The sequence below is a fragment of the Amborella trichopoda genome, chromosome 13 (genome assembly GCF_054954075.1).
Source record: "Amborella trichopoda isolate Santa Cruz 75 chromosome 13, AtrichopodaSantaCruz75HAP2 v2.0, whole genome shotgun sequence".
Taxonomy (NCBI): domain Eukaryota; kingdom Viridiplantae; phylum Streptophyta; class Magnoliopsida; order Amborellales; family Amborellaceae; genus Amborella; species Amborella trichopoda.
Window position 1 is genome coordinate 4,297,283 of NC_142348.1, and position 27,617 is coordinate 4,324,899.

General features: G+C 33.9%; 1 protein-coding gene and 1 non-coding gene across 2 annotated transcripts; one reads left to right on the plus strand and one right to left on the minus strand.

Annotated features, from left to right (window-relative positions):
- Nucleotides 1-1,308: 1,308 nt before the first annotated feature.
- On the plus strand, nucleotides 1,309-3,488 carry CYCP3;1 (cyclin p3;1). The gene is made up of 2 exons (XM_006838115.4): nucleotides 1,309-2,336; nucleotides 2,887-3,488. Exons 1-2 carry the CDS (start codon nucleotides 1,951-1,953, stop codon nucleotides 3,161-3,163), a joined length of 663 nt encoding a protein of 220 aa, XP_006838178.1. The 5' UTR covers nucleotides 1,309-1,950; the 3' UTR covers nucleotides 3,164-3,488.
- A 15,032-nt stretch (nucleotides 3,489-18,520) lies between these two features.
- Nucleotides 18,521-18,592, minus strand: TRNAT-CGU (transfer RNA threonine (anticodon CGU)). Its single transcript has one exon. It is a non-coding gene; the product is annotated as a tRNA-Thr (tRNA).
- Between the last annotated feature and the right edge of the window lie 9,025 nt (nucleotides 18,593-27,617).

Here is a 27,617-nt window from a genome sequence, read left to right on the forward strand (position 1 = left end):
AGATTGGGGCTGTTTATGGGCCGGTCTAAACCAAGCTGGTTCGATCCATGCTTGAAGTTTTTGATTGGGCCCGGGCTAGGCTTGGGCACATAAAAAATTACTCGTGGCTTGGGCGTGACTCAAATTATATCCTTGAGGATTTGAAAATTTGGTTGGACTGGTCTTGGGCCTAGTTTTATGTATATATGTGTATGTATGTGTGTAGAATTTAATTTTTCCATAAAATTAAACATAAATTGAAAAACATAAATAAGTGTAGGCCAGGTTGGGCTTGGCCTAACCAAGCCTAGATTTCAGCAATGGGCTTAGGCCTCGGGCCAAATTTAGTTTTCGAAGTTGGGATCTGTTTATCCTTTAGATAATCGAGCTAGATCGATACTGGTTCCGTGGGATTTGGCCAGTCCTACCGATTTTTATCCAGATCGAACCATTCCGATCCAAATCAACATTTCTTAAAACCCTTCAAAGGACCAATGAAATGGAGTGTCGGCGATTCTCTTCTGTCTAATGGGAAGACGTTGCATCCAACATATGTGTTGTATTGTCTTTTCATGGTTGTTACCAAGTGTTCGTGGTAGGAAAAGGGCAATAAAACCATGCACTTAAATATTATCGGACCTTCCTTCCTTATTCCCTATGTCGCTTGCTTCTCTACAGTGTTTTTTTTATGCGATAACAATTCATTATTATTTTCAAAAAAATTTCCAACTAATTGAAGTCAGCTTTTACAATAATAATTTTGTTTTTATTTTTTTTAAAAAAAGCTAAGCTGCCCAAGAGTCACAACACAAGCTTGATATCTCTCTCCTAGCTGCCCAAGTGTCAACACCCTTGATATTTGATCTAATCACTCTCTCATAGCCCTCTCTGTCTATCTCTCACACAAATCATATAATAATCCTGCAGGAGCATGCTGTACATATGTGCAAAAGAGTAACTTAAGAAATTGTTTTTAATCCAGAGTTTTGAGATCCATTTAAGTATTGAAAAATATTTTGGATTAAAAGTTCTTGAACATTTAGATCTTTCCCATCGAAAATTAAACCGTTCTTATTCAATCTCAGGATCTTAATTTTTTTGAGACATATAATGAATACTATTTAGTTTTTTTTTTTTTCTATATGAGACTAGTTCTTAGTTCTAGAGGCTACATACCAAAAAATTGAGGTCTGAAGAATATTCCTTAACATGAATTTCTCTCGAGATAGCAAATACATAGCATACTCCCGAGGGAATAGAAAATCTCTAGTGGGACTCAATCAATAGCTAGTAGTAAGAAGTGCACCTCAGCTTGAACCAATGTCGTCTAACATATTGAGGTTGTTAAAGCTATTTTCTGGTAACCGATGGTAGTTTTATATGATAATTTTTTATTTCCATTGCTTTGTTGGAGTGGAACATATCGCATCTTCTTGCTTTTCTACTACATTTGTTGTGATTCAAAAGGGTGCTACTTCTCACTTTCCTAATAATAATACCTAAGTTTTCCCTCTCAAATCTCTCTCTCCTTTCTCTCTCTTCTCTCTCTCCGCTCTCGCTCTTCTCTCTCTCCTTTCTCTCTCTTCTCTCTCTCTCTCCTTTCTCTCTTCTCTCTCTCCTTTCTCTCTTCTCTCTCTCAAAAGGTGCACCATCCTACTTTTGTCATGACCCCAACTTTCCTTTCCCTATAAAATCCTCCTCCAAGAGCACCAAAGCCCACCACCAAACTCTCCTCATCTCTCCCTCTCTCTCTCTAAAAACCAAATTCTCTTCTTTCTCTCTCTCACACACACATAAGGGAGCACCATCTTACAACTTTCTTCATGTAAAATCCTTCCAAACACCAAAGGCCAAAGAATTCCCCCATTACATTGGAAACTCCTCCCATTTTCCTCTCATAATCTCACCCCTTCATCTTCCTAAAGCACAACCAATACTCCCCTCTCTCTCTCTCTCTCTCTCTCTAAAACAATGTCTCTTTCCTGTCACAAACTTCTCACAGATATCTACACATTCTCCAGTGATGAAGATGGATCCACCCCACTAGTTATCTCAGTTCTTGCCTCTCTGCTTGAAAGGGCCATGGCAAGGACTCAAAGGATTCAAGTTTCCTCAAATTCAAGCCTAATTGCCGGATTCCGATCGTTCGATTCTCAGCATGGTTTAGAAATCACTGTGCAATCCTTCTTAGAAAGAATTTTCAGGCACACACGTTTGAGTTCATCTGTGTTTGTGGTCGCTTATGCCTACATTGATCGCCTCTGCCAATTTCATCCTGGTTTTCGAATCTCTTGCCGAAACGTTCACCGCCTCCTTATAACCACTGTCATGGTTGCCTCAAAATTCGTTGAAGACATGTAAGATCCTCTCTCTCTCTCACTGTAAAATGCATATCTATGGTATCTACCTAATTTTGTATTTACTAGAGCTAAATATGGGCTAATTTCACCTGAATTCTGATAACCGCTGTCATGGTTGCCTCAAAATTCGTTGAAGACATGTAAGGTCCTCTCTCTCTCTCACAGTAAAATGCATATCTATGGTATCTACCTAATTTTGTATTTACTAGAGCTAAATATGGGCTAATTTCCCGGAATTCTGATAACTATGGCTAGAATGCACATATCCTCATGAATTACTCTGACATTCTGAATTTTGAGCTACAAATTTTTTTTTTTTTTTGGGGAGGGGTGGGGGAGAGAGAGAGAACAGCTTTTTGCTTTTTTACTTTAGTTTCCTATGATGAAAGCCATATGAAATTATGAATTTTGAGCGACAATTGGAGAAAGAGAGAGAGCGAGTACCAACATGGATCAAACCTACTCTTGGTCTTTTTAGCTTTAGTTTGCAATTATGAAAGTCATAGTAAATCATTTTTTTAAACATAATTATTGTGGTTTTTTGCAGGAATTACAAGAATTCATACTTTGCAAGAGTGGGTGGGTTGAGAATAAGGGAGATGAATGCCTTAGAGGTCGATTTCCTCTTCTTGATGAAATTCAAGCTGCAAGTCTCAATCAAGGTGTTTGAGAGTTATTGTTCACATTTAGAGAGAGAAGTGGCGATGGGAGGAGGATACCAAATTGAGAGGACACTTAACAAGCTCATGTGTGGTGGTGAGATCGCCTCAAAATCGCGGTGCGAAGAACACGAGCTCAAAAAGCGGCCGAGCATTGTTGGATAATGGCCGGAAAAGGCCTCCCGCTCCGAGAAGTCGGTCCTCCTCGAAAAATGGCTGCAATGTAACAAGATGCTCAGAATACCATCTCCATTTCAGAGGCCCAAATTAGAAGCAAGCATTGGTTGAAGAGAGAGAATTCATGAATTAAATGGAATTTTTATGGAAAGAGGGAAGAAATTGGCTCGGAAAATGGAAGATCTAGCTTTGGAAAGGAGAATTAAGAGGAACGCATGTATAGGTTTTGGCGATCCCAATATCCCATTCGTGGGTGTAAAAGTAGCAAGTTTCAACGTATTAATGAAATTATAAGCACAAGTTTTTAAGTGTCTCACATATCCCATTTGTGGGTGTAAAAGTCTCAAGTTTCAATGTGTTAATGAAATTACAATATAAACAAGTTTTTAAGTGTCTCAAAGTAAAAAAGGCCCAGGTTTCCTTGCCAAATCTCTCTCTCTCTCTCTCTCTATCCCCAATTGGTTTTGGTGATCCCAATATCCCATGTGTGGGTTTAAAAGTGTAAATCTTGAATGTGCTATTGAATTGTAATCACAAGTTGCTTGCCAAATCTCTCTATCTCTCCATACCCTATGGTCCTGGGGAAACATGCTGTTCATTTGCTCCCTTCTCTCCATATTCTAATTTGATTGTTTTGAGCCTAGGCTCTATACAAACCCCACCGTTTAAAATATTGGTATTCATTTCAGAAAAAGTTTATGTAAAGTTGCTGCCTCAAAATGTAGAATTAATGTGCACCTAAAAATCCACCATAAAAGGTTGTTTTGATGTCCGGAAACCCTCTAGTCGATCATCTCAATGTCAAGATGGATGAATATGTAAAGAAAAAATGATTTCAAGTCTTAAAATTAGTGTATCTTGCAACACATTATCTAGACCGTTCGTTTTCAAAATTTTAATGTGTTTATAGATTTATTTGATTTGAACCATTTTTAAAGTTTAAGATTTTATAATTAAAGATAAAAATAGATTTTCAACCTATCCTAAGAAAATTTGACACACAAATTATAATTATGATAAAATATGAAGGTACGCCTTAATTTGATTATTTAAGGTTGTAATCTTATACAAACAATACCCTTCATTTTCTACTGCGCTTTGTCTAATGAGCAAGCTTTCTATGTTTCCCCTACAACATAAAACTTATATACTTCCCCTTATCTAAGTGTCCATTCTGTGAATGGAGGGTTAAGATTGCCCCAATCACAATGTCATATTTCTACACTTTATTATTTTTAATTTTTTTTCTATAAACTATTTTAACACCAAAATTTGTGCGTCCAATCCTCTATTAAACTCGCACTAGCTAAAAATATAAAACTTTTTTGCTAATAAAATAAAATGACCAAAATACCCCTGAAATATTTTAGGGGTATTTTGGCCATTATATTTATCGAAAAATTATTTTTAATAGTTTTTTATAGGTGCGATCCAATGAGAAGATGACACGTATCAAATTTCATATTCATACAATTTGTATAAAAGTTAAAAATAAAATACTTTGAGATGTCAGATCTAAGATAAAAAAGTGAGCGGCTATCTTGATCAAAATTGGACGGTTGGATGGTAAGAGAAACATAGATCTTCTAAGCTGTAGGAGAAGTATATAAACTTTTAGATGAAGTATAGAAACATTTCTCTTGTTCAATTGCTTTGTTTTAAAAAACAAATGAATATATCCATGTAGCCAACTCCAAATAATTAAAAAAATACTTTGATGAAAATGACATCTACCCGGCACTCACTTTCTCTCGCAAGGGCGTTTTAGTTCAAGGTTTGGCTAGCCATCTCTCTCTCTTTCTTAAGGACATTTTAACTCAAGCTTTTTCTTTTCTCTCTCTCTCTTAGTTTAGTGACCTTTCAAACACCATGTTTGGCTTGCCATCTCTCTCTCTCTCTAGGACAATTTAAGCAATGATTTCATTTCTTGGTGACATTTCAACTCAAGTTTTCGGTTCTTTAGCATCTCTCTCTCTCTATTGCATGTCCTCTCTCTCTCTCTAGGAATAGAAAACCTGAAAGAAGACGAGTGATGCACAAAACGACACAATGGTCCTGAGTTGGCATGCCCGCGAACGCACGGATGCCTTGGAACACCGATTCATTTAATCGAAATAAAAATTAAATACACAAACAACAATACCTCCATTCACTACCCTTTTTAATTCCTTCTTTCAATTCTCAATGATCATTTCCTTTTAAGTGGTCAACACAAAACCTTTTTTTCTCTTCTTTTCATGTACAACTTTCTTCATAGTTTAATACCACACCGACTAAAATTCACATAATAATTAAATAAAATATTTATTTGATTCTCGTGTTTGGCCTGTTTTTGTCGATTTGGATTGAAAATCATCTATCCAGATTAGAATTGGACCGGCCTTGGCCCAGTTCTTCCAAAAATCACCACGTTGATGTCTGTTATTGTTTTTAGTGCCCTCTAAATCCTTACCAAATAAACAGTTATTTTTATTTTTTCGATCGCCGGTTCTGATCGATTTGGATATTTGATTAAGCAATTCGACAAAGGTCTGTGGCATGTATGATCCACCCCATCAGTCTAGGTTTCGGAATACTGCATTAGACAATTCCAACTCTATGGCAAAGCTGGTAAGGGGCTTGGTGGATCAGCCGAGCTAGGTGTGGATTAGGCCACAAATTTTGGCCCAAACCCAAGCTAGGGGTCATGGTCGGCCCGACCCTAGTTAACTTTTGAATTTCCTATTCGATTTTTCATTAGTCTCAACTAAAAACCTAGCCAAGGGCTCCTGGTTGGCCTGAACCAAAGCCCTTTAGTTAGGCCAATCCTGGGGTGAGCCTCAAAGGATCCAAGCTAAGCCGAGACAATCTTGGCCCGGCCCAGGTCCAATTCGTTTCTAGCCCTCTGTTATAATAATAACAAGAGAGAGAGAGAGGCTTATATTTTTTAGTATTTTTGGGACTTTATTATGATTTTTATTATTTGGAAAATCTTCTTTAAAAAAGTGGCGTAATGGTTAGTTTCTTGTCTCCCTAGGGTCCCTACACCCACATAAAATTGAGAAAAATAAAAATATGTTCATTAAATGCCCGAGATATCCGTCCAAAGGGAAGATCTCATTGGACACAGACAAAATAGAAAAGTAGAGATCAATAAGTAGAGGAGGGGAGACCCACATATCAAAAGCATATATCAAAGGGCAAAAGGGGAAGGTAAGTCTAATGGGGAGAGAGATAGAGATAGAGAGAGGGTGATGTTTAAGTTTTTTTTCCAACTATTTGGGCTTGATTATACGAATCCAATTATAACCATTACAACTTCAATTAATACAATATTTAACAAGGGGGAGAGGGAGAGATGCATTCTCAACAAATAATTTAAGAAGGTCTAAAGGTACAATGTGGACCATAGTAATAAGGAGAGAGAGAATTCAAGAGATTGAGACTTTTGGGGAGAGAGGGAGATAGTGAGTTTTGCGTGATAAGAGAGACTTTTACGTGATGAGTGATCATCGATATTTTTACTTGGTTAATTAACCTTTTTCTCTTGTAATTTTTTTACGAGTTTCCCTAATATATATATCTGTAATTTGAAGGATGTGCTTCCAAGAATTTTAAAACCTAAGTTTTTAGCCTTAAGGAAATCTTATTTTTATTTATTTTTGCTAAGCATGTGAATAGGAAATGTTGAATCTTGAGAGGCATCACTCGAAGAGGTAAGGCAGGTTTTCTAGTTTCTTTTTCTTGTGGATTTTTGCTAATATCTGAACATTTGGCAGGGACTCCCTTGTGACAAATTTTGAATTTCAACACAAGCTAGAGACTAAGGAAAGGTTTCTATACTTTTCGTATTGTATAGAAGTTATATATTTATCTCCATCTGGCCGTTTAATTTAGATCAAGTGAGCCACTGATTGTTTGGTCTAGAACTGATGCCTCAAAGCATTTTATTTTTATTTTTTATTACAAATCATAGGAATATGAAATTAGTATGTGTGATCACCTCAATGGGACACACTTAAACAAATATACAACCAAAAAGTAAAATAACCAAAATACCATTGAAAGTTTCAAGGTATTTTAGGCATTTTATTTTATCAAAAATATTTTTCTATATTTTTGCAAGTATCAGTTTCAGAGGAGTGGAAGCCCGAATTTTGGTGTCAAAATGTTTTGTAGAAAAAAAACTAAAAATAAAACAGTATAAAGGCGTCACATTGTAGTTGGGTTCTTCTTAGCCGTTTATTCAGATCTAACGGCCGGACACCCGAGTTTTGGCATCAAAATGTTTTGTAGAAAAAAACTAAAAATAAAATAATATAAAGGAGTGACATTGTAATTGAGTCCTTCTTAGCTGTTTATTCAGTTTGGACTGCTGGATTGGAGGAAGTATATAATTTCTATATAGTAGGAGAAGGATAGAAAGCTTGCCCCATAATCTTTGTGTAGGAAAAACTTTATATTGGATTCAATTTTAGCTTACGTGTCCTTAAAATCTTTTAGGTGTGGTTTTGATCATAATTCCGTAAAGAATATGCGATTTTCTCCAAAAATATTGATAGAAGAGTTTATGGGCTTGGAGGCATTGAAAGCTATTGGCCTTTTAATGAGATTCACGAGATATATGCTGTCTTAGGGACATGCCTAAGAACTTCAAATGGAATCATTGGATTTGCCCTTGTGATATATCGTAACAATCCTAAAATTTCAAAAAAAAAAAAAAAAAAAAAAAAAAAAAAAGAAAAGAAAAGAAGAGAAAAGATGGTCTGTTTGAGTATGATGGTCCTTGGGGACCATCACTATTTTCAAAAAGTTTTACTTGGTTTAACTTTTGCTTGCCTGCTTTTGCTTGCTTGCTTTTGCTTGTTGCTTGTAGCTGGCAACGTCCTTTAGCGGACGTGGTTTTCGTATGTTAAAAACAGACGCTTAACGCGACACTTCAGGTATGAAGTAGAGCGTAATAAAATAATATAATAATACGTTATAAGAATTTAAATAGGGGAAGTGAGCACTCCTACCCTAGAAAATTTTGAGATCTCTCTCTCTCTCTAGCCGAATTTTATCGAAGTTCCCTCTCAAATATTTGTGGGTAAGTGACATCGTCTTCCTGAAAAATAGTCCGTTTTTAATAAATAGTGATATTTTCGTCCAGGATCTTTATTTTATAAGTTTTGTGTGTAATTGACCCCATTGTTTCAAAAAATAATCCATTCTTTTTAAAAATGAAATGAAATAATTATTTCTGCTTATTATCATGAATTTTAGGCGCGATAAATTTTATGCGCACGTGACCTCATTATCTTGAAAAATAATCTTTTTAATAAAAATTGTGATATTTTATCTATGTTAGAAATTTTGAATGCTGTAAATTAGAAAAATAAATTTATTTATTTTTCTTGTTTATTATTAGACATAAATGTGATATTTCTGCTTTTAGTAAAATTGTGATATTTCTTTCTACTGTTCTGAATATTTAGACATTGTAAAATTCATGTGCAAATGACTGCCTTATTATTTAAAAAAATTGACATTTTTGCAATTGATTATAGTATTGTTGTGAAATGTTTATTTGTGGATTGATATCCCATAAATTGTAATAATTCAGTATTCTTGAATTTTTATAAGAGTTTTTCTATACATATTAAATTGGTAATTATGCTAGAATGCCTTTACAAACTGCTACCTTTCTAAATTTGAGCCCAAAATATTTGATTGGTTATTTTGAAATGTTATAGAGAGTGACTGTTATTAATGGTTTAAGTGAAATTCATATTAATGATTTCAGTGATATGTTGAGTACATGATATTGCTGCTTTCGAATGTTTAAAGAGATTTAGAAATAATTAAAGTATGCAAGTGGACTCATCGGGTTCGCCGGTATAAGTGGACCTATCTGGGACGCCGGTAGGGATTAAGTGGACTCATCCGGTACGCCGGTGAGGTATAAGTGGACCTGCAGGGATTAAGTGGACCTATCTGGGACGCCGATAGGGATTAAGTGGACCCATTAGGACGCTGATGGGGTATATAGGTGACCTACTTGGGACGCTAGTAGGGTATTTTGTGAAATCCTTTGAATTATATACTGCCGTTAAAAGTGTTATAAGCATTCAATTACTCGGATTATACTTAATTATGCATTTATTGAAAGTGAAATTGTTGATACATTTCTGTTAATAGATCTCATTTTGGAAAATATTGATATCTTTCAATCATGATTATTTTTAGGATTATGATGATCACTTACTGAGTAGCCAAACTCATCAAACTATGGTAAACATTTTTTCAGGATAACTGCGGATTCATTTTGAGTGCTAGTCAAGATCAACCTTGGAAGATACTGTTGTTGTGCTAGCTTTCTTTATTTACTTTGTAAGACCTCGCCACTATAAATTTGTCCTATCAATAGATGTATATATGTTTTGTCTGTCACATCTCAGGAATAACAGTACTGTAAATTTTTGGGGTGTGACAATTATGGTATCAGAGCAATAAGTTTAAGATCCTTAGGAAATTTAAAAAGAATGTACTTAAAAATCACATTTATTGTGTGTACAGACCGGGATAAAGTCATGATCCAGATTAGCTGAAGCCAATATGGAAGGAATTCACAAAGCCTTGGAAAATATGGTTGCTCTAATGCAACATCAGATGGAAAACAACAATCCACCCAAGCAGTCAGTTACAGGAAATGGTGGGAGCAATATCGAACAATTTAAGAAATTAAACCCACTTTCTTTTAAGGGTGCTGTAAACCCACTGGAAGCCGAGGGATGAATTATGCAATTGGAAAAAATATTCGAGGTTATGGAATGTCCTGATGATAGGAAGGTGGCCTTGACAGTTTTTATGTTAGAAGGTGAGGCACAACACTGGTGGCGAATGGCAAAAGGAGTATTGGTCAAAGAAAATAAAACTTTGACTTGGGAAGTATTTCTAGAGGCATTTAATGAAAAGTATTTCCCAGATTTTATTCGAGACCAAAAAGAAATGGAATTTCTAGAATTAATCCAAGGAAATAGGACAGTAGCACAGTACGATGCCAAGTTTACTGAATTGGCCAGGTTTGCACCACATATGATTAACAATGAGGCAAGAAAGATGAAGAAATTTGAAAGGGGTCTCAGGCCAACTATTAGAAGCAGAATATCAGTCTTGAAATTAAGAACTTATGCTGAAATAGTGGATCGTGCCCAAATTGTCGAAAAAGATTTTGAAGATTACCAAAAGACGAAAAATCAGAAAGTAATGTTAGACCTACATCATCTAATCGACAACAGTTTGAAAGGCCCTCACCATTTCAAAACCCAATAGAACCATGTAGAACATGTGGGAAAAATCATGGATCAAGCTCTTGTTATTAGAATACCGGAGCCTGTTTTAAATGTGGAAAATTGGGACACCAGATTAAACAATGTCCTAGCTTACAGACACAACAGCTTCCAAAGCAGGGAGAGATAGCTCCAAAGCCTCAAATGAAGGGAAGAGTATTTGCAATTACCGAGCATGACGCTCAGGCCTCAAAATCAGTGATCCAAGGTACTCTTACTATCTTCCAAAAAGTAGCTCATGTTTTGATTGATCCTGGATCTACTCATTCATTTGTGTCACAACACTTTGCATGCCACTTAAAGGTAGAACCAGAACAATTAGAATACATTCTAGAGGTAGCCACACCGATGGGAGATTCAATTAATACCAATATAATGTACAAATCATGTGTAATAAAGATAGAAGAAAAGGAACTGTTGGTTGATTTAATACTCCTGGAAATTCAAGATTTTGATGTAATCTTAGGCATGGATTGGCTTTCTGCATACCATGCAAGTATTGATTGTTATAAGAAAATTGTTACCTTTAGTATTCCGAATCAACCAGTATTTTACTTCAATGGTGTCAAAGAAGACTCCCCATTATATTTAATTTCTTGTATTCGAGCTAATCGCCTCCTTCGAAAAGGATGTCAAGGCTTTCTTGCCTATATCAAAGAAGATCGGAAGGAAAAAATAAATTTGGATACCACTCCGGTTATCCGAGAATTTCCCGACGTTTTTCCTGAAGAATTGCCAGGATTACCGCCGGACAGGGAAATTGAATTCTCCATTGAATTAGTGCCAGGGGTAGCACCAATTTCTAAGGCACCTTACAGAATGGCTCCTGCAGAACTTAAAGAACTGAAACAACAATTGGAAGAATTATTAGATAAATGTTTTATCAGGCCCAGTGTGTCACCTTGGGGTGCTCCAGTACTGTTTGTCAAAAAGAAAGATGGGACTATGAGATTGTGTATTGATTATAGACAGTTGAACCAAGTGACAGTGAAAAATAAGTATCCATTACCTAGAATTGATGATTTATTTGATCAATTACAAGGATCACAAGTGTTTTCAAAAATTGATCTTAGATCTGGATACCATCAGCTTAAGATTAAAAGTGAAGATGTACTCAAGACAGCTTTTAGAACAAGGTATAGCTATTCTGAATTTTTAGTTATGCCTTTTGGATTAACTAATGCACCGGCTGCATTTATGGATTTGATGAATCGAATCTTTAGGCCCTTTTTGGATAAATTTATTGTGGTATTCATCGATGATATTTTAATTTATTCCAAGAATCAGAAGGAACATGAGCAGTATGTAAGAATGGTATTGCAAATATTAAGAGAAAAGAAATTGTATGCCAAACTTAGTAAATGTGAATTTTGGCTTGAACAAGTGACATTTTTAGGACATGTCATATCAAAAGAAGGTCTATCAGTTGATCCTTCAAAGGTTGAAGCCGTTGTTAATTGAAAACAACTAAGTAATGTGACTGAAGTTCGAAGCTTTTTGGGATTGGCAGAATATTACAGAAAATTTGTAGAAGGATTTTCTCGAATCGCAATCCCATTGACTCGATTGACACAAAAAAATGTCAAATTTGAGTGGACAAGTGAATGTGAGGAGAGTTTTCAAGAACTAAAAGTTCGATTAACTTCAGCACCTATTTTAACTATTCCTGAGGGGAGTGGGGGATTTGTGATTTATAGTGATGCTTCACATAAAGGTTTGAGCTGTGTATTAATGTAATATGGGAAAGTAGTGGCATATGCATCCAGACAATTGAAAGAATATGAGAAAAAATATCTAATTGATGATTTGGAGCTAGCTGCAATAGTATTCGCTTTGAAAATATGGAGGCATTATCTATATGGTGAGCAATTCGTAATATACATGGATCATAAGGGTTTGAAATACCTTTTCTCTTAGAAGGATTTAAATATGCGACAGATAAGATGGATGGATTTCTTAAAAGATTATGATTGTACAATCCATTATCATTCAGGAAAAGCTAACGTTGTGGCCGACGCTCTAAGTAGAAAATCTACGGGAGTCTTAGCTCATCTAATGATCCAAGAAATGCAATTGTTAGAGGAAATAGTGGATTGGCATCCAACTCCGTCCATTAATGGTGTGGTAAGTATGATTGCCAATATTAAGGCGGAACCCCAATTAATCCAACAGATTCGATTGGCACAAAAGAAATACCCTCAGCTTATAACAATTATAGAAGAGGTGAAGCAAGGAAAGAGAGATGAATTCTCTACATGTAGTGATGATTTGCTAAGATTCAAAGGTCGGGTTTGTGTCCCGAATGATAAGAGTGTAAAGAAAGCTATCTTAGAAGAAGCACATCATTCTCGTTATACGATACATCCCAGAAGTATTAAAATGTATTAGGACCTGAAGAAAACCTTTTGGTGGAATAATATGAAAAAAGAGGTAGCACTATTTGTGTCTAAATGCCTAACATGCCAGCAAGTAAAAGCTGAACATCAAAGGCCCGCTGGGTTGTTGCAGCCTTTACCCGTGCCAGAATGAAAGTGGGAGCACATCTCTATGGATTTTGTCTCTGGCTTGCCTAGAACAAATTCAGGACATGATAGCATTTGGGTCATTGTGGACCGGTTGACCAAAGCTGCCCACTTTCTATCGATTCACACGACGTACACTTTGGATCGACTTGCTCAGTTGTACATTAAGGAAATAGTGCGATTGCATGGAGTTCTTGTCAGTATTGTATCGGACAGGGATACTCGGTTTACTTCTAAATTTTGGGCTAGACTACAGTCAGCCATGGGGACGAGACTCACCTTTAGTACTACCTTTCACCCCCAAACTGATGGACAATCGGAGAGGACCGTCCAAACCTTGGAAGATATGCTGAGGGCCTATGTTATTGACCTTACAGGAAGCTGAGATGACCATTTACCCTTGATTGAGTTTGCTTATAATAATAGCTTCCAAGCCAATATTCAGATGGCACCATATGAAGCCCTGTATGGAAGGAAATGCAGGTCACCCATATGTTGGGACGAGGTTGGTGAAAGAAAGCTTTTGGGGCCAAAAATTGTCCAGATAACCACAGATAAAATAGCATTAATTCGTGAAAGGCTCAGGACAGCTCAGTGTCGGCAAAAGAGTTATTGCCGATAACCGAAGGAGAGATCTTGAATTTGAGGAAAGTGATCGAGTTTTCCTAAAAATCTCACCAATAAAGGGCATTATGAGATTCGGCAAGAAAGGAAAGTTGAGCCCACGTTACATCAGACCATTTGAAATCTTGGAAAGAATCGGAGGTGTCACTTATAGACTTGCCTTACCACCCGAATTGGCAAATATCCATAATGTCTTTCATGTATCTTCACTACGAAAATATCAGCTCGACCCATCCCATATCTTAAAATATGAACCTTTACCGATCAGGAAGGACCTATCCTTCATTGAGCAGCTAATTTTGATACTGGATAGAAGGGTGCAAGTGTTGCGCAACAAGGAGATTCCTTTGGTCCGTGTATTATGGCAGTACCATTCAAGAGAAGAGTCGACTTGGGAACGAGAAGACGAAATCAGAGAAAAATACCCCTATCTTTTTTCAGTAATCAGGTACACAAATTTAGAGGACTAAATTTCTTTAAGGGGGAAGAATGTAACAATCCTAAAATTTCAAAAAAAAAAAAAAAAAAAAGAAGAAGAAGAGAAAAGATGCTTTTAAATAAGTGATGGTCTGTTTGAGTATGATGGTCCTTGGGGACCATCACTATTTTCAAAAAGTTTTACTTGGTTTAACTTTTGCTTGCCTGCTTTTGCTTGCTGCTTGCAGCTGGCAACGTCCTTTAGCGGACGTGGTTTTCGTATGTTAAAAGCAGACGCTTAACGCGACACCTCAGGTATGAGGTAGAGCGTAATAAAATAATATAATAATACGTTATAAGAATTTAAATAGGGGAGGTGAGCACTCCTACCTTAAAAAATTTTGAGATCTCTCTCTCTCTAGCCGAATTTTATCGAAGTTCCCTCTCAAATATTTGTGGGTAAGTGACATCGTCTTCCTGAAAAATAGTCTGTTTTTAATAAATAGTGATATTTCCGTCCAGGATCTTTATTTTATAAGTTTTGTGTGTAATTGACCCCATTGTCTCGAAAAATAATCCATTCTTTTTAAAAATGAACTGAAATAATTATTTCTGCTTATTATCATGAATTTTAGGCACGATAAATTTTATGCGCACGTGACCTCATTATCTTGAAAAATAATCTTTTTAATAAAAATTGTGATATTTTATCTATGTTAGAAATTTTGAATGCTGTAAATTAGAAAAATAAATTTATTTATTTTTCTTGTTTATTGTTAGAAATAAATGTGATATTTCTGCTTTTAGTAAAATTGTGATATTTCTTTCTACTGTTCTAAATATTTAGACATTGTAAAATTCATGTGCAAATGACTGCCTTATTATTTAAAAAAATTGACATTTTTGCAATTGATTATAGTATTGTTGTGAAATGTTTATTTGTGGATTGATATCCCATAAATTGTGATAATTCAGTATTCTTGAATTTTTATAAGAGTTTTTCTATACATATTAAATTGGCAATTATGCCAGAATGCCTTTAAAAACTGCTACCTTTCTAAATTTGAGCCCAAAATATTTGATTGGTTATTTTTGAAATGTTATAGAGAGTGACTGTTATTAATGGTTTAAGTGAAATTCATATTAATGTTTTCAGTGATATGTTGAGTACATGATATTGCTGCTTTCGAATGTTTAAAGAGATTTAGAAATAATTAAAGTATGCAAGTGGACTCATCGGGTTCGCCGGTGAGGTAAAAGTGGACCTATCTGGGACGCCGGTAGGGATTAAGTGGACTCATCCGGTACGCCGGTGAGGTATAAGTGGACCTGCAGGGATTAAGTGGACCTATCTGAGACGCCGATAGGGATTAAGTGGACCCATTAGGACGCTGATGGGGTATATAGGTGACCTACTTGGGACGCCAGTAGGGTATTTTGTAAAATCCTTTGAATTATATATTGCCGTTAAAAGTGTTATAAGCATTTCAATTACTCGGATTATACTTAATTATGCATTTATTGAAAGTGAAATTGTTGATACATTTCTGTTAATAGATCTCATTTTGGAAAATATTGATATCTTTCAATCATGATTATTTTTAGGATTATGATGATCACTTACTGAGTAGCCAAACTCATCAAACTATGGTAAACATTTTTTCAAGATAACTGCGGATTCATTTTGAGTATTAGTCAAGATCAACCTTGGAAGATACTGTTGTGCTAGCTTTTTTTATTTACTTTGTAAGACCTCGCCACTGTAAATTTGTCCTATCAATAGATGTATATATGTTTTGTCTGTCACATCTCAGGAATAACAGTACTGTAAATTTTTGGGGTGTGACATATATGTAAACTCTTTTGAGTGTGTTGGGATCATTAGAAGTTATGTTTTAATTGCTAGGTGGTATTAGTCCTATCTTCTCATGATTTGTGAAGCAAATTTATCCCTTAGTCTTAAAGGTTAATATAGATGCTTAGATCAATGTTTAAAAAAATCATTTTGTTTACTCGAGACTCACCTAAGTCAGACCAACAGACCAACTTAGGAAAGGGACTGGGGTTGTAGTGGTAGTATCCCTTCACCTAGTCACCACATCGTGGTATCTATTTCTACTGCTGACACCTCCAATTAATACCTTCAAAATGTAACTCCCTGATCTATTGAAAAAACGGGTAGGGACCTGTCTTCCCCACTGAATTATCAAAAAAAAAAAAAAAAAGGTCAGACAAACTATCCCCCTCCCCTTCCCCACAAAAAAAAGGAATCGCTCATGTCTTGAATTTTCTTCTTATAATATTTACTTTTTAATATTTCCCGTTGACAATTCTCGGTCTGACTAGGACTCACGTATGCCAAACCAAGTGGACCTTTGTTCCATCTTAGAGCATGGTCTTTTCAAGGATCAAGCACAAGCTAATTTGAATTTCCCATTTTCTTGAAGTTAGTGGTTAAGTGGAAAAGATTTAACTTTTGAAGGGGTATTAAAAATATTCTTAGATTGCGTTTTACCTGAGAGAGGAGATATTTAATTGGATCAAGAGCCCGAAAGCTTTTAGTCTATTATCAAGGCACATTAGGAGGAAGTAACACGCAAACTAGTTCATACATGATAGGTAGTTAAAGAAGCCTAAAAATGGATAGTATTACTGAAAAATTCACATGAAATGTCAACCTTTATACTATAGAAATATGGCGCATCTCAAGAACTTATTGGAAAAGGTTGTTTTAATGCTGGAAAGCTTTCCAATTGATCGCATAAACTTTGAGATTATAAAGTCCTGAAAATAGTGCATCTTGGAACACATTATTTAGGCTGTCCATTTTCAATATTTTAAAAAATTTATATCTCTGCTCGATTTATACCATTATTATTAAATTTCATAATTAAAGAGTCAGAGTAGATTTTCAAGCCATTGTAAGAGCTTTCAACACCAAAATTTGCATATTTCCAAAGTTTGAAAGTGAGCCTTACTTTGATGGTTTAAGGTCAGCTCCTTATATAAATTGCACCCGGTTATTATTCAAATATTCTTAAAAATTTATGAAGATATAAAGAATATTTTGAAAAAAGGATTGTATACTAGGAGAATTTATTTTTCTTACAACGGGGTTACAATTTATACTAACCTTTGGATATCAAAATTAGATGGCTTGGGATATGTAACAAAGTTCGAGAAATTTTTCTTTGAATTTTGAATTGAGTCAATGACACACTCACAATTATTTGATTTAAAATCCAACGGACAAGAGTGATTGTGACCTACTTGTATTAAAAGTAACTAATTTCTTTATATGTTTTTCCAACCTTGCTTGTACACACCATTATTCCAACAAAATTTGAAGGTGGACATTACTCAAGGAAGGCTCTTTATATTTAGAAGGATATAATGAATGTTTTTTTATTAAAATCGCGATTATGCGCACACCATTATTCCAACAAAATTTGAAGGTGCACCTTACTATACTTAAGGTGGGCTCTTCATATAAAGGGCGTGGTTTAAGGCCCTAAACAATCAAAGTAAAGTTCACCCTCAAATATTGTCCAAAGATGTTCCGATATTGAAAATCTTATGATAGCATGGAAATTTATTTTCATATCTAATTATAGAATTTAAACTTAAAAAATAATGTAGATCAAGTAGACCTATGAATCATTGAAAATCTTGAAAATTGACGGTCTAGAAATGCATTACAAGATGCACATTTGCAAGACTTAAAATCTTTTCTTTTTTTTACGTCTGTATATGTCAAGGTCGAAATGATCGGATGTTTTTCAGCATTAAAACCACTTCTTCTATTTTAGCTCGCTAAATGGTAGATGGTTTCTCACAAAAAAAAACATGGTTTCTTACTAAACAGTAAAACATGTGTGACAAAGAAAAAGTTTCTATATGTCAAGGTCGAAATGATCGGATTTGAGGGTTTTTCAACATCAAAACCACTTCTTCTCTTTTAACTCACTAAATTGCAGATAGTAGAAACAAATGTGAAAAGAAAAAGGATAAACGATAGAAACATAGTCTGTGTATGCCAATTGCAGATAGTAGAAACAAATGTGAAAAGAGAAAAAGGATAAACGATAGAAACATAGTCTGTGTATGCCAAGCTCGAAATGATAATGATCGGATTTGAAGGTTTTTCGGCGCCAAAACCACTTCTTCTATTTTAGCTCACATGAGTGAACTTCTTCTATTTTAGCTCACATGAGTGAAAAGAGAATGCCAAGCTCGAAATGATAATGATCGGATTTGAAGGTTTTTCGGCACCAAAACCACTTCTTCTATTTTAGCTCACATGAGTGAACTTCTTCTATTTTAGCTCACATGAGTGAAAAGAGAATCGGATTTGAAGGTTTTTCGGCACCAAAACCACTTCTTTTTTATTTTTAGCTTACATGAGTGAACTTCTTCTATTTTAGCTCACATGAGTGAAAAGAGAAGACCCCAACAGAAAGGTCTCACAAATTAGCTCCCAGCGAGGATCGAACTCGCGACCTTTCGCTTACGAAGCGAACGCACTACCACTATGCTATGGAAGCCGTTGCTCAGAGGAAACTGTGAAAATGTAATAAACAAATAAAACAAAATACCTTTCATGACAACACACTGCCTGAGGATACACCTGCAAATACATTGAAGAGAAAATTACGTCTCTATCCCTTTAATTAACTGTTATTACTATTTTTTAATATTATTAAAATAAGGATGTGGATTGTTTAATGTTGGAGCTTTCAATAATCAAATTAACGCACACCTCCAAAATTTATTATAAATATAATTTTGGTGTAAAAAATTTTTAAGATGGTTTGAGAATCTGTTATTTATCTCCAAATATAAAATTTTAAACTTCAAAAATAGTTCAAATCAAGTGGATCTATAAATACTTGAAAAATCTTGAAAATCGATGATCTAAGATAATTTGTTGCAAGACATATTATTTTTAGAACTCGATATTTTTTATATTACTATTATTATTATTTTTTTCATATTCATGCATGTTGATGTCAAGATGATCAATAAGATAGAAGGGATGATTTTTTGAGGTGCACTTAATTCTTTTCTTGATTGAGTCGTGGGGAGAGGGCCCCTAGGTGCACCTTAATTCATTATCTTAAGGTTGCAACTTTATATAATTTTTTTTTTTTAAATAATCCCTTTTTTCTGTTTTTTTTTAGAATGACCAAAATATCCATTCTTAGGATTATGAAAATATGAAGTTTACCAAAACTTTTTTTTAAAAAAAAAAAAAAAAGGGTAAGAGTTTCATTGAGTGAATGAAGAGTTACAAGAAAACAAAAACAAAAAACAAAAAAAAAAAAAGAAAAAAGAAAGAAAGAAAGAGAAATAGGTTAGAGCAAAGCTCCGTTGACAAACCTATCAGCCTCCATATTGCGTTCACCGAAGATAGTTTACCAAAACTCCTTACGTTATTTTGAAAGGCAATGAAATTTTTACAGGAGTTTCAAAGCCCGAAATTTTTTTATTATTGTTAAATGGATTCTAGTAACAATATCAGGGGCTTGAAACCCCAAAATTTGTTGCAAATCCCAATAACAACATTGGGGTTCCAATCTCGAATGCGTTACTTCTGTCAATTGGATTCCATTTACAATTTTGGGGTTTTGAAACGCCGATAACAACTTCGGGGGAATATATAATGCGAATTGAGGTGCTCAACAATTTTGGATTTTGAAAATCTGAAGCTAGGGCAATTTGGTGAGAAAAAAATAAACATTTTAAAAATATGTATGATGGTAACATTTCTAACTTACAGGGAATTTTAATAACGGTTAATCAAAGGGGTACAAACATAATTCTCTATATTGAATAATGTTAACGACGGTGCGAGTCCTTTACTTCATATTTTTTTTTTTTTTTTTTTTTTGTCTTTTGTAATGCAATAGGCACTATCTACTGAATTTTGATGTGTGATTAGATGATGCAGATTGTAAAGCCAGTACCATTTTTGATACATAAGGTATGCACCACCACTCCATCCTACATTATTTGCAGGATGGTTGCAGGATGGTGTGGTGCGCTAACAAAAACATTCAATCAAATGCGGTCCCGATATCAAAACTTTATTTGACAGACGATTTTGGACCTAAAATTTTAGATCCTAAATCTTTCCTCTATGGATATTTGGGAGGGGATAGTATTTGAATCGGAATTCTTAAAGCCAGCCCTTATAGAAAGCTCTTGCAATGAAGTACAAGTCAGGAGGGGTCTGCTTGATTTGGAATTGCATATTTTTGGATCTTGAGAGGGAGTTTGGATTTTTTTTTTATTACTTTTTTTTTGAATTTTTTTTCGGATTTTCAATATCCGAATTAAATAAAAATACATGATCCTGTTGGAAAATGCAATTTTAAAAATTTGAAATTCCAAATATTATAAAGTAAATTTTGGAATTTTAAAATGCGAAAATTTTGAAGGACACTAAATGCAACTTTAGGATTTTGAAAATCCAAAAATTTAATTTTTAAATAAAATTTAGACTTTCAAAATCTGAAAATTTTGGGAGGCTAAAATGACATTTTCAGATTTTTAAAATATGAAATTTCAATTTTCAAAGCCCAAAATTGTTGACACTTTTGTTTGGTTAAATAAAATTTTCGTGACATCAAATATTTTTTTGCAATTTTTTTGATTTTTATAATCCAAAAATGCTATCCCATGCTAAACATTCGAAAGTTTTAAAATGATTTTGAAAATATAAGGCTCTGTTTGATAGCACCCTAATATTCTAATGTTTCAAGATAATTTAGAATCTATTATAATCTTAATTATATTAGTTTGTAAATCTTGTTTGACAAGATCAAATTATCCTTTAATATTTAAATAGCTGTCAAATATCTAAATTCTCAATAATTCAACTTGTTGCTAACTCAAAGATATCTGAATCTTCAACTTGTTGCTGTCTCAAAGATATCTGAATCTTCATCTTGTTGCTAACTCAAAGATATCTGAATCCTCAATAATTTAACTTGTTTGTTGCTAACTCAACTCAAAGAATTTATAGAGATTGAGATTGATGAGGTACAAGAAAATCACTGATTTGGGTCTTGGATGTATAGTCATTGGTTATTCAAAAATTGAGGATTTTCAACCTTAAATGGTGTTTGGTAATCACTGATATGGGAATTGGCCTGGTTGTTGTCGAGTGTAAGATCCAGAGCCTCATTTTATCATACACGCATGCAATAATATCTCTATCCCCCTCTGATGCAAGGAATTATTTTTGGAATGGTCGCCATTACTTAATCTAATTTTAATGGCGCCTGAATTATTTATTTATTTATTATTTTTTTATTTTCTGGGTGCATTTTGATTCTAATTATTTAACCCATATTGCGAAATTCTCTCTAGAGACCAGAATCTGGTGATGGAGAATTTAGGAAAGATGAGGGGATTTTCGACAGAGCTATCAGGACCATTTTTTACTTCATAGAGAAGAAGACGAGATTGACAATTCTCTTTTTTCTGCATAGGGTTCATGTTATCATCGAGCCCTTTGTTCAAAGAGGACTACTGGTCTAATCAACTTTCCTTGCAAAATAATGATTTGCACGAAGGATCTTGGTTAGATGGTAAAAACACTTATGAGGATAATATATTTTTCATTCGAGTAATGATTCTATGTGACCCTCGCTCATCTATGTGTGCAGGACATCAAATGATCATCATTAAATTTGGCACATATCTCTAGAAAAGTCAAATGTCATACTTATATGATAATATATTTTTCTTATATATGAATAAAAAACAATACCTTTCTTTAGATTTCTAAAAATTTGAATATTCGGATCATGTTTTGTCTAACATACCTTGAAGAAGGACAATTTAGTCATTTAAACAATTTCTGGATATTATTGAAATAATGAATAGCAAACTGGTATAGGTGTAATAACAATAAAATTACCGATAAAATCTAAATAATGTTAGAAAAACATTATATAAGGGGGATTATTAATTATTAATGAAAAAAAAATCTACCATGTCTTCTATTACACTATAAAGGGGATTATTAATTATTACGAGTATTAAAATATCAAGAAAAAGATTTTAAAGGGGATTATTAATTAATTTTGTATTATATTTAATGTTTGTGCCCTGGATTAATAAAAGTTTCAAACAAAGGTGCGGTTTGTATAGAGCCTAGGCTCTAAACAATCAAATTAGAGCCTACCTTCTTCAAATAGTGTCGAAAAATGTAGTTTCAATATTGAAAATCTTTGTGAGAGCATAAAATATATATTCGTATTTATTTCTAAAGTTTAATGCTTCAAAAATAGTGTAGATCAATAAATCTATGAAAACTTGAAAATCTCGAAAATTGACGGTCAAAAAATGTGTTCCCAAATGCACTATTTCCAAAACTTTAAATCCATTTGTTTCTCGTGTCCATGCATCTTGATGATGAGATGATCAATTTGAAGATATTTGGGCGTCAAAACAACTTCTTCTAGTGAAATTTTTAGGTAGGCTCAAATTTGATTGTTTAGAGCCTCAGCTCTATAATAAACTTTTCCCTTTATTTTTTTGATCTAGAGTCATTTACGTATTGACCAAAATTTTAAGTAAAATACAAAATGCTCCTTTAATATCCGGAAATTACAAAGAATGTCAGTCAACCATCCTTTTTTTTTTTTATTATTTTTCATATTTTTGAAAAAATGATAAGTGCAATTTGATCATTTAAAATATTGCTTTGGTGTAGATGTAATAATAAGATAAATAATGATAAAATTTAAATAATATTGAAAAAAGCATACACATATGTGATTGTATATTTCTGTAGAACTTTTTTTTAAAAAAATAACAATTTTTCTCACAATTGCTAATTTTGCTGCAATACAAAATTAATTAATAATTCCCCTTAAAATATTTTTCTTGATATTTCAATACTCATGATAATTAATAATCCCCCTGGAAATATTTTTCTTGATATTTCAATACTAGTGATAATTAATAATCCCCATTAAAATATTTTTCTTGATATTTCAATACTGGTGATAATTAATAATCTCCCTTAAAATATTTTTCTTGATATTCTAATACTCATGAGGGCATTGTTGACGAATACGACAACTAAACCCTTATGTGGAGAGGTCAAACATACCCTATTATAATACCCTTCATTCTCTCTCTAACATGAGTGTGTTGCCGAGAGAGTATGTGAAAAATATAGTCCTACAAGACCACAAAATCTTTTAGCTATTATTTAATTGTTCCTATTCGTGAAACATTTTACTCGTTGGTTTTGTTAGGGCTCCAACGGAATTTCGCCCCATCATCCTCTATTTCTTGGATATATTGAAGATATGTAATCTCTATCCCCACACATATCCATCATCTATAAATGTCTTAAACCCTCCTCCAAATCAAATCAGTGTCTCTCTCTCAATCTCTCTATAACCCCTAATCGCTCCCCCTCAAACAGTATTCCCTCACCCAAGTATTACACCAGCTAGCTCTCTCTGGAGTCCATGGCACGGCCATGTTCTTACAACTCTCACGGTCTTCCCGACCCTTTGGATCTTGAAGACCACCTCTGTTCTGACCAACCCATTGAACCACTCTCACTAACTCTCTCTCTTTCTCCATATCAACCCAACCCCACCACCATTCATCATCTCTCTTCATCAATTTCTCTCTCTTCATACCAAGACAACCGTACTGCCTCTCAACCCATCTCCACATCTCTTACTCTCTCTGTACCCCAACATGACTCTTCATATCTCTCTCTCTCTACATGTTCCAGCACTTGCGAGCAGTATTCTGGCAATCATACTCAAGACTTAGAAGATGTTGGTGAGCGCAACCCTATAACTCATGATTTTGGCATTGGCGATACGCAAGATTCTCAAAATTCCAACAATCATGTTCAAGAGTTTAGTAATGGCCACCGATGTGATCTTTGCAGCAAGAGTTTCACTTCTGGTCAGGCACTTGGAGGTCACATGACTATCCATAGAAAAGTTCTTCCGAAGATGCATTCAAAGGAAAAGAAGAGAGAAAGCAATGGGGAGAGATTTTATGAATGCATGGTTTGCAAAAAGCGTTTCAAATCTTCTCAAGCATTGGGCGGTCATATGGGAGCGCACACATCGCCGTTCAATACCGAAGCTTCCTCTCCTAAGAGATTTTTTACCTTTCTGTAGACGATGAAGAAGCGACTCGATATTTCTTGTTTCTTTGATGTTCATAATATTTCTTGTTAATCTTTTTGATAGTTTAGGATAGGTTTTCGTGGTAGAAGAAACGGTAAAAAATCATTATGAGGTTTTTTTGTTTTGGAACATGCAGCAAAAGATTGAAATATTCTTTTTTTATTATCTTTTAGAGAGAATGCTGAAGTTAATGTGATTCTTACTTTTGTTATTTATTTTAATCGTATTCTGTTTTTATGATATCTTAATTATTCATTTCTTTGTTGTTTCTTATGTCACAATCTATATTTAGAATCTAAAATTTGCTTTACTTGCATGCATGGAGAGTTCGGACTAGCAATGCAAGACCACAAAAAAAAAAAAAAAAGGGGGTCGTGAGCTTAATCACCTCCATATTAGATGAATGAAAGGAGATAGTCAAGAATTGGCCCCACCTTAGAGGTCCTTGCCGGTCCCATTGTAGAGTAAAACAAAAATTGAAGAACATAATCCTAGATGACAAAATAAGAAATCAAATATATGAAATAATTTCATTAGATAGCTCTGATACTAGTAGTAGTAGTTCTAATAGTGATACATCTTATTTTGATTTCATAGGGTTTATAAGTGATGATCACCTAATTACATCAAGTTCAGAAGAAGATTATAGTTGTTCTTGTAATGTTTCTTGTAATGTTTTAACCAATGAAGATAATCTAATTTTAGATTTAATAGAAAAAATTACAAACCCAGAGGAAAAAAGGGAAATCATTACTCAATTCATTAATATAACTAAATCAAAGAATAAGCCCGCTAATCTCCTCAAAAGCCCTAATGAATATAATTTCTCTGATATTGTAAGAAGAATAAGTACCAGAGATATGAATAACAGAGAACCTACTATTTCAGAATTAAAGAAAGAACTGAATGACGTAAAAACCGAAATTAGAGATCTAACCAATCGAATTCAAATACTAGAATTACATCAAGAAACATACAAAGAGGAAAAGAATTATGAAGAATTAGAATTTGACCAATTAATGACTGAAGAAATTCCTGAATCATCAGGAACTCAACCCGAATATGTAAATTTAATTAATCAAATTATTACACATAAATGGTTTACTTTAGTAACCATTATAGTCAATAAAGAATACCATTTTCAAAGTATGGCTCTTATAGACTCAGGAGCAGATCTTAATTGTATATATGAAGGATTGGTACCAACCAAATATGTTGATAAAACCAAACAAATACGTAATACTGCTGATGGAAGTAGACTAATCATAAAGTATAAATTATCCCAAGCAGAAGTATGTAATAATGGAAAATGTTTTAGTACACCATTCATAATGGTAAATAATCTAAATCAGACGGTAATTTTAGGAGTACCATTTCTCACTATGTTATATCCTTTAATTATAGATACTAATGGCCTTTCAACTACAATTAATAATCATAAAATTACTTTTGAATTTATTGATACACCTAAGACTAAAGAAATAAATAATGTCAAAACTTCTTTAGCAAATAAAGAGAAATTTCTTTGTTCCTTAAAGGCATAAATTAAATATAAACAAACAGAGGAAAAGTTAAATTCGACAACTATGACTGCTAGAATTCTAGAAATAAAAAATCAAATAGAAACAGAAATATACAGTGATTTACCCAATGCTTTTTGGGAACGAAAGAAACATATGGTGAGCTTACCATATGAACCAGACTTTAGTGAGGATAAAATTCCAACTAAAGCTCGACCCATACAAATGAATGCTCACCTATTAGCAACATGTGAAGGAAAAATCCAAGACTTGTTAAATAAAAAATTAATTAGATCATGCTCCTCCCCATAGAGTTGTGCAGCATTTTATGTAAACAAAAATGCTGAAAAAGAAATAGGTGTACCAAGATTGGTAATTAATTATAAACCTTTAAATAAAGCATTACAATGGATTAGATACCCAATACCTAACAAGAAGGATTTGTTAGATAGATTAGTAAATGCTACTCTATTCTCCAATTTTGATTTAAAATCCGGATATTAGCAGATCCAGATAAAAGAAGAGGATCGTTACAAAACTCCTTTTATTGTACCCTTTGGGCAATACGAATGGAACGTAATGCCTTTTAGTTTAAAAAATGCCCCTTCAGAATTTCGAAAAATTATGAATGATGTTTTTAATCCCTATTCAAAATTTATGATTGTATATACTGATGATGTCTTAGTTTTTTCTGAAGATATAGAGCAACATTTTAAACATATAAATTTTTTTTATCAAAGCAATAAAAATTGCAGGACTTGTAGTATCTTCAAAGAAAATATGTTTGTTCAAAACAAACATAAGATTTTTAGGTCATAATATTTACCAAGAAACAATTCATCCAATAGAAAGATCCATTGAATTTGCTGACAAATTCTCAGATATAATTCTTGATAAAACAGAATTACAAAGATTTTTAGGATGTTTAAACTATGTTGTAAATTTTTATGAAAATTTAGCCGTAATTGCAAAACCCCTTTATGCTAGATTAAAGAAAAATCCTCCTAAATGGACAGACATGCATACTAATGCTCTCAGACAAATAAAAAATCATGTTAAAGAATTATTATGTTTAAATCTATCAAATCCAAATTTGTTTAAAATAATAGAATGTGATTCCTCCGAATTCGGACTTGGAGGAATTCTTAAACAAAGAGGTGACGATAATATTGAACAATTAATTCGGTTTACCTCCAAAGCATGGAATTCCACACAACAGAATTATTCTACTGTTAAAAAAGAGATTCTGGCAATAGTCCATTGTGTTACAAAGTTCCAAAGTGATATCTTAAATACTACTTTCCTTATTCGCACGGATTGTAAAGCCGCTACTGACATCTTACTTAAAGATGTACAGAACCTTGATGCAAAACAAATCTTTGTCCGTTGGCAAGCTATTCTCTCCTCTTTTGATTTTACTATTGAACATATTAAAGGTTCATCTAATTCGTTACCTGAGTTCTTGACTCGAGAATTTTTGTAGGGAGGGCAGGACCGATCAGTCTGATCCGGAAGAAGACTCATTAGCAATTTTATTATTCAAAAATACCATGGCCGACAGAGGCAAAACGCCTATGGATATAGTTCCAGATGTCCCTTTTCCTATTATAAACCTTCCATCATCCCAAGAGCCTCTTCCATATATTGAATATCCAACCCAAACCTCTCCATATAATACTCCTACTTTTAATACCCCTACTTTTAATACTCCTACTTTTATGCCATCACCATCAGTACCACAAAAACCCTATGCTTCCAAATCCCAGTATGAGGATACCAATTTTTTTGTGGACCATATAATAGAAAATAAAGAATCAATGGAAGATCCCATCAAAATTGCAAAGATATGCTTATACAATAATCTTAATCCA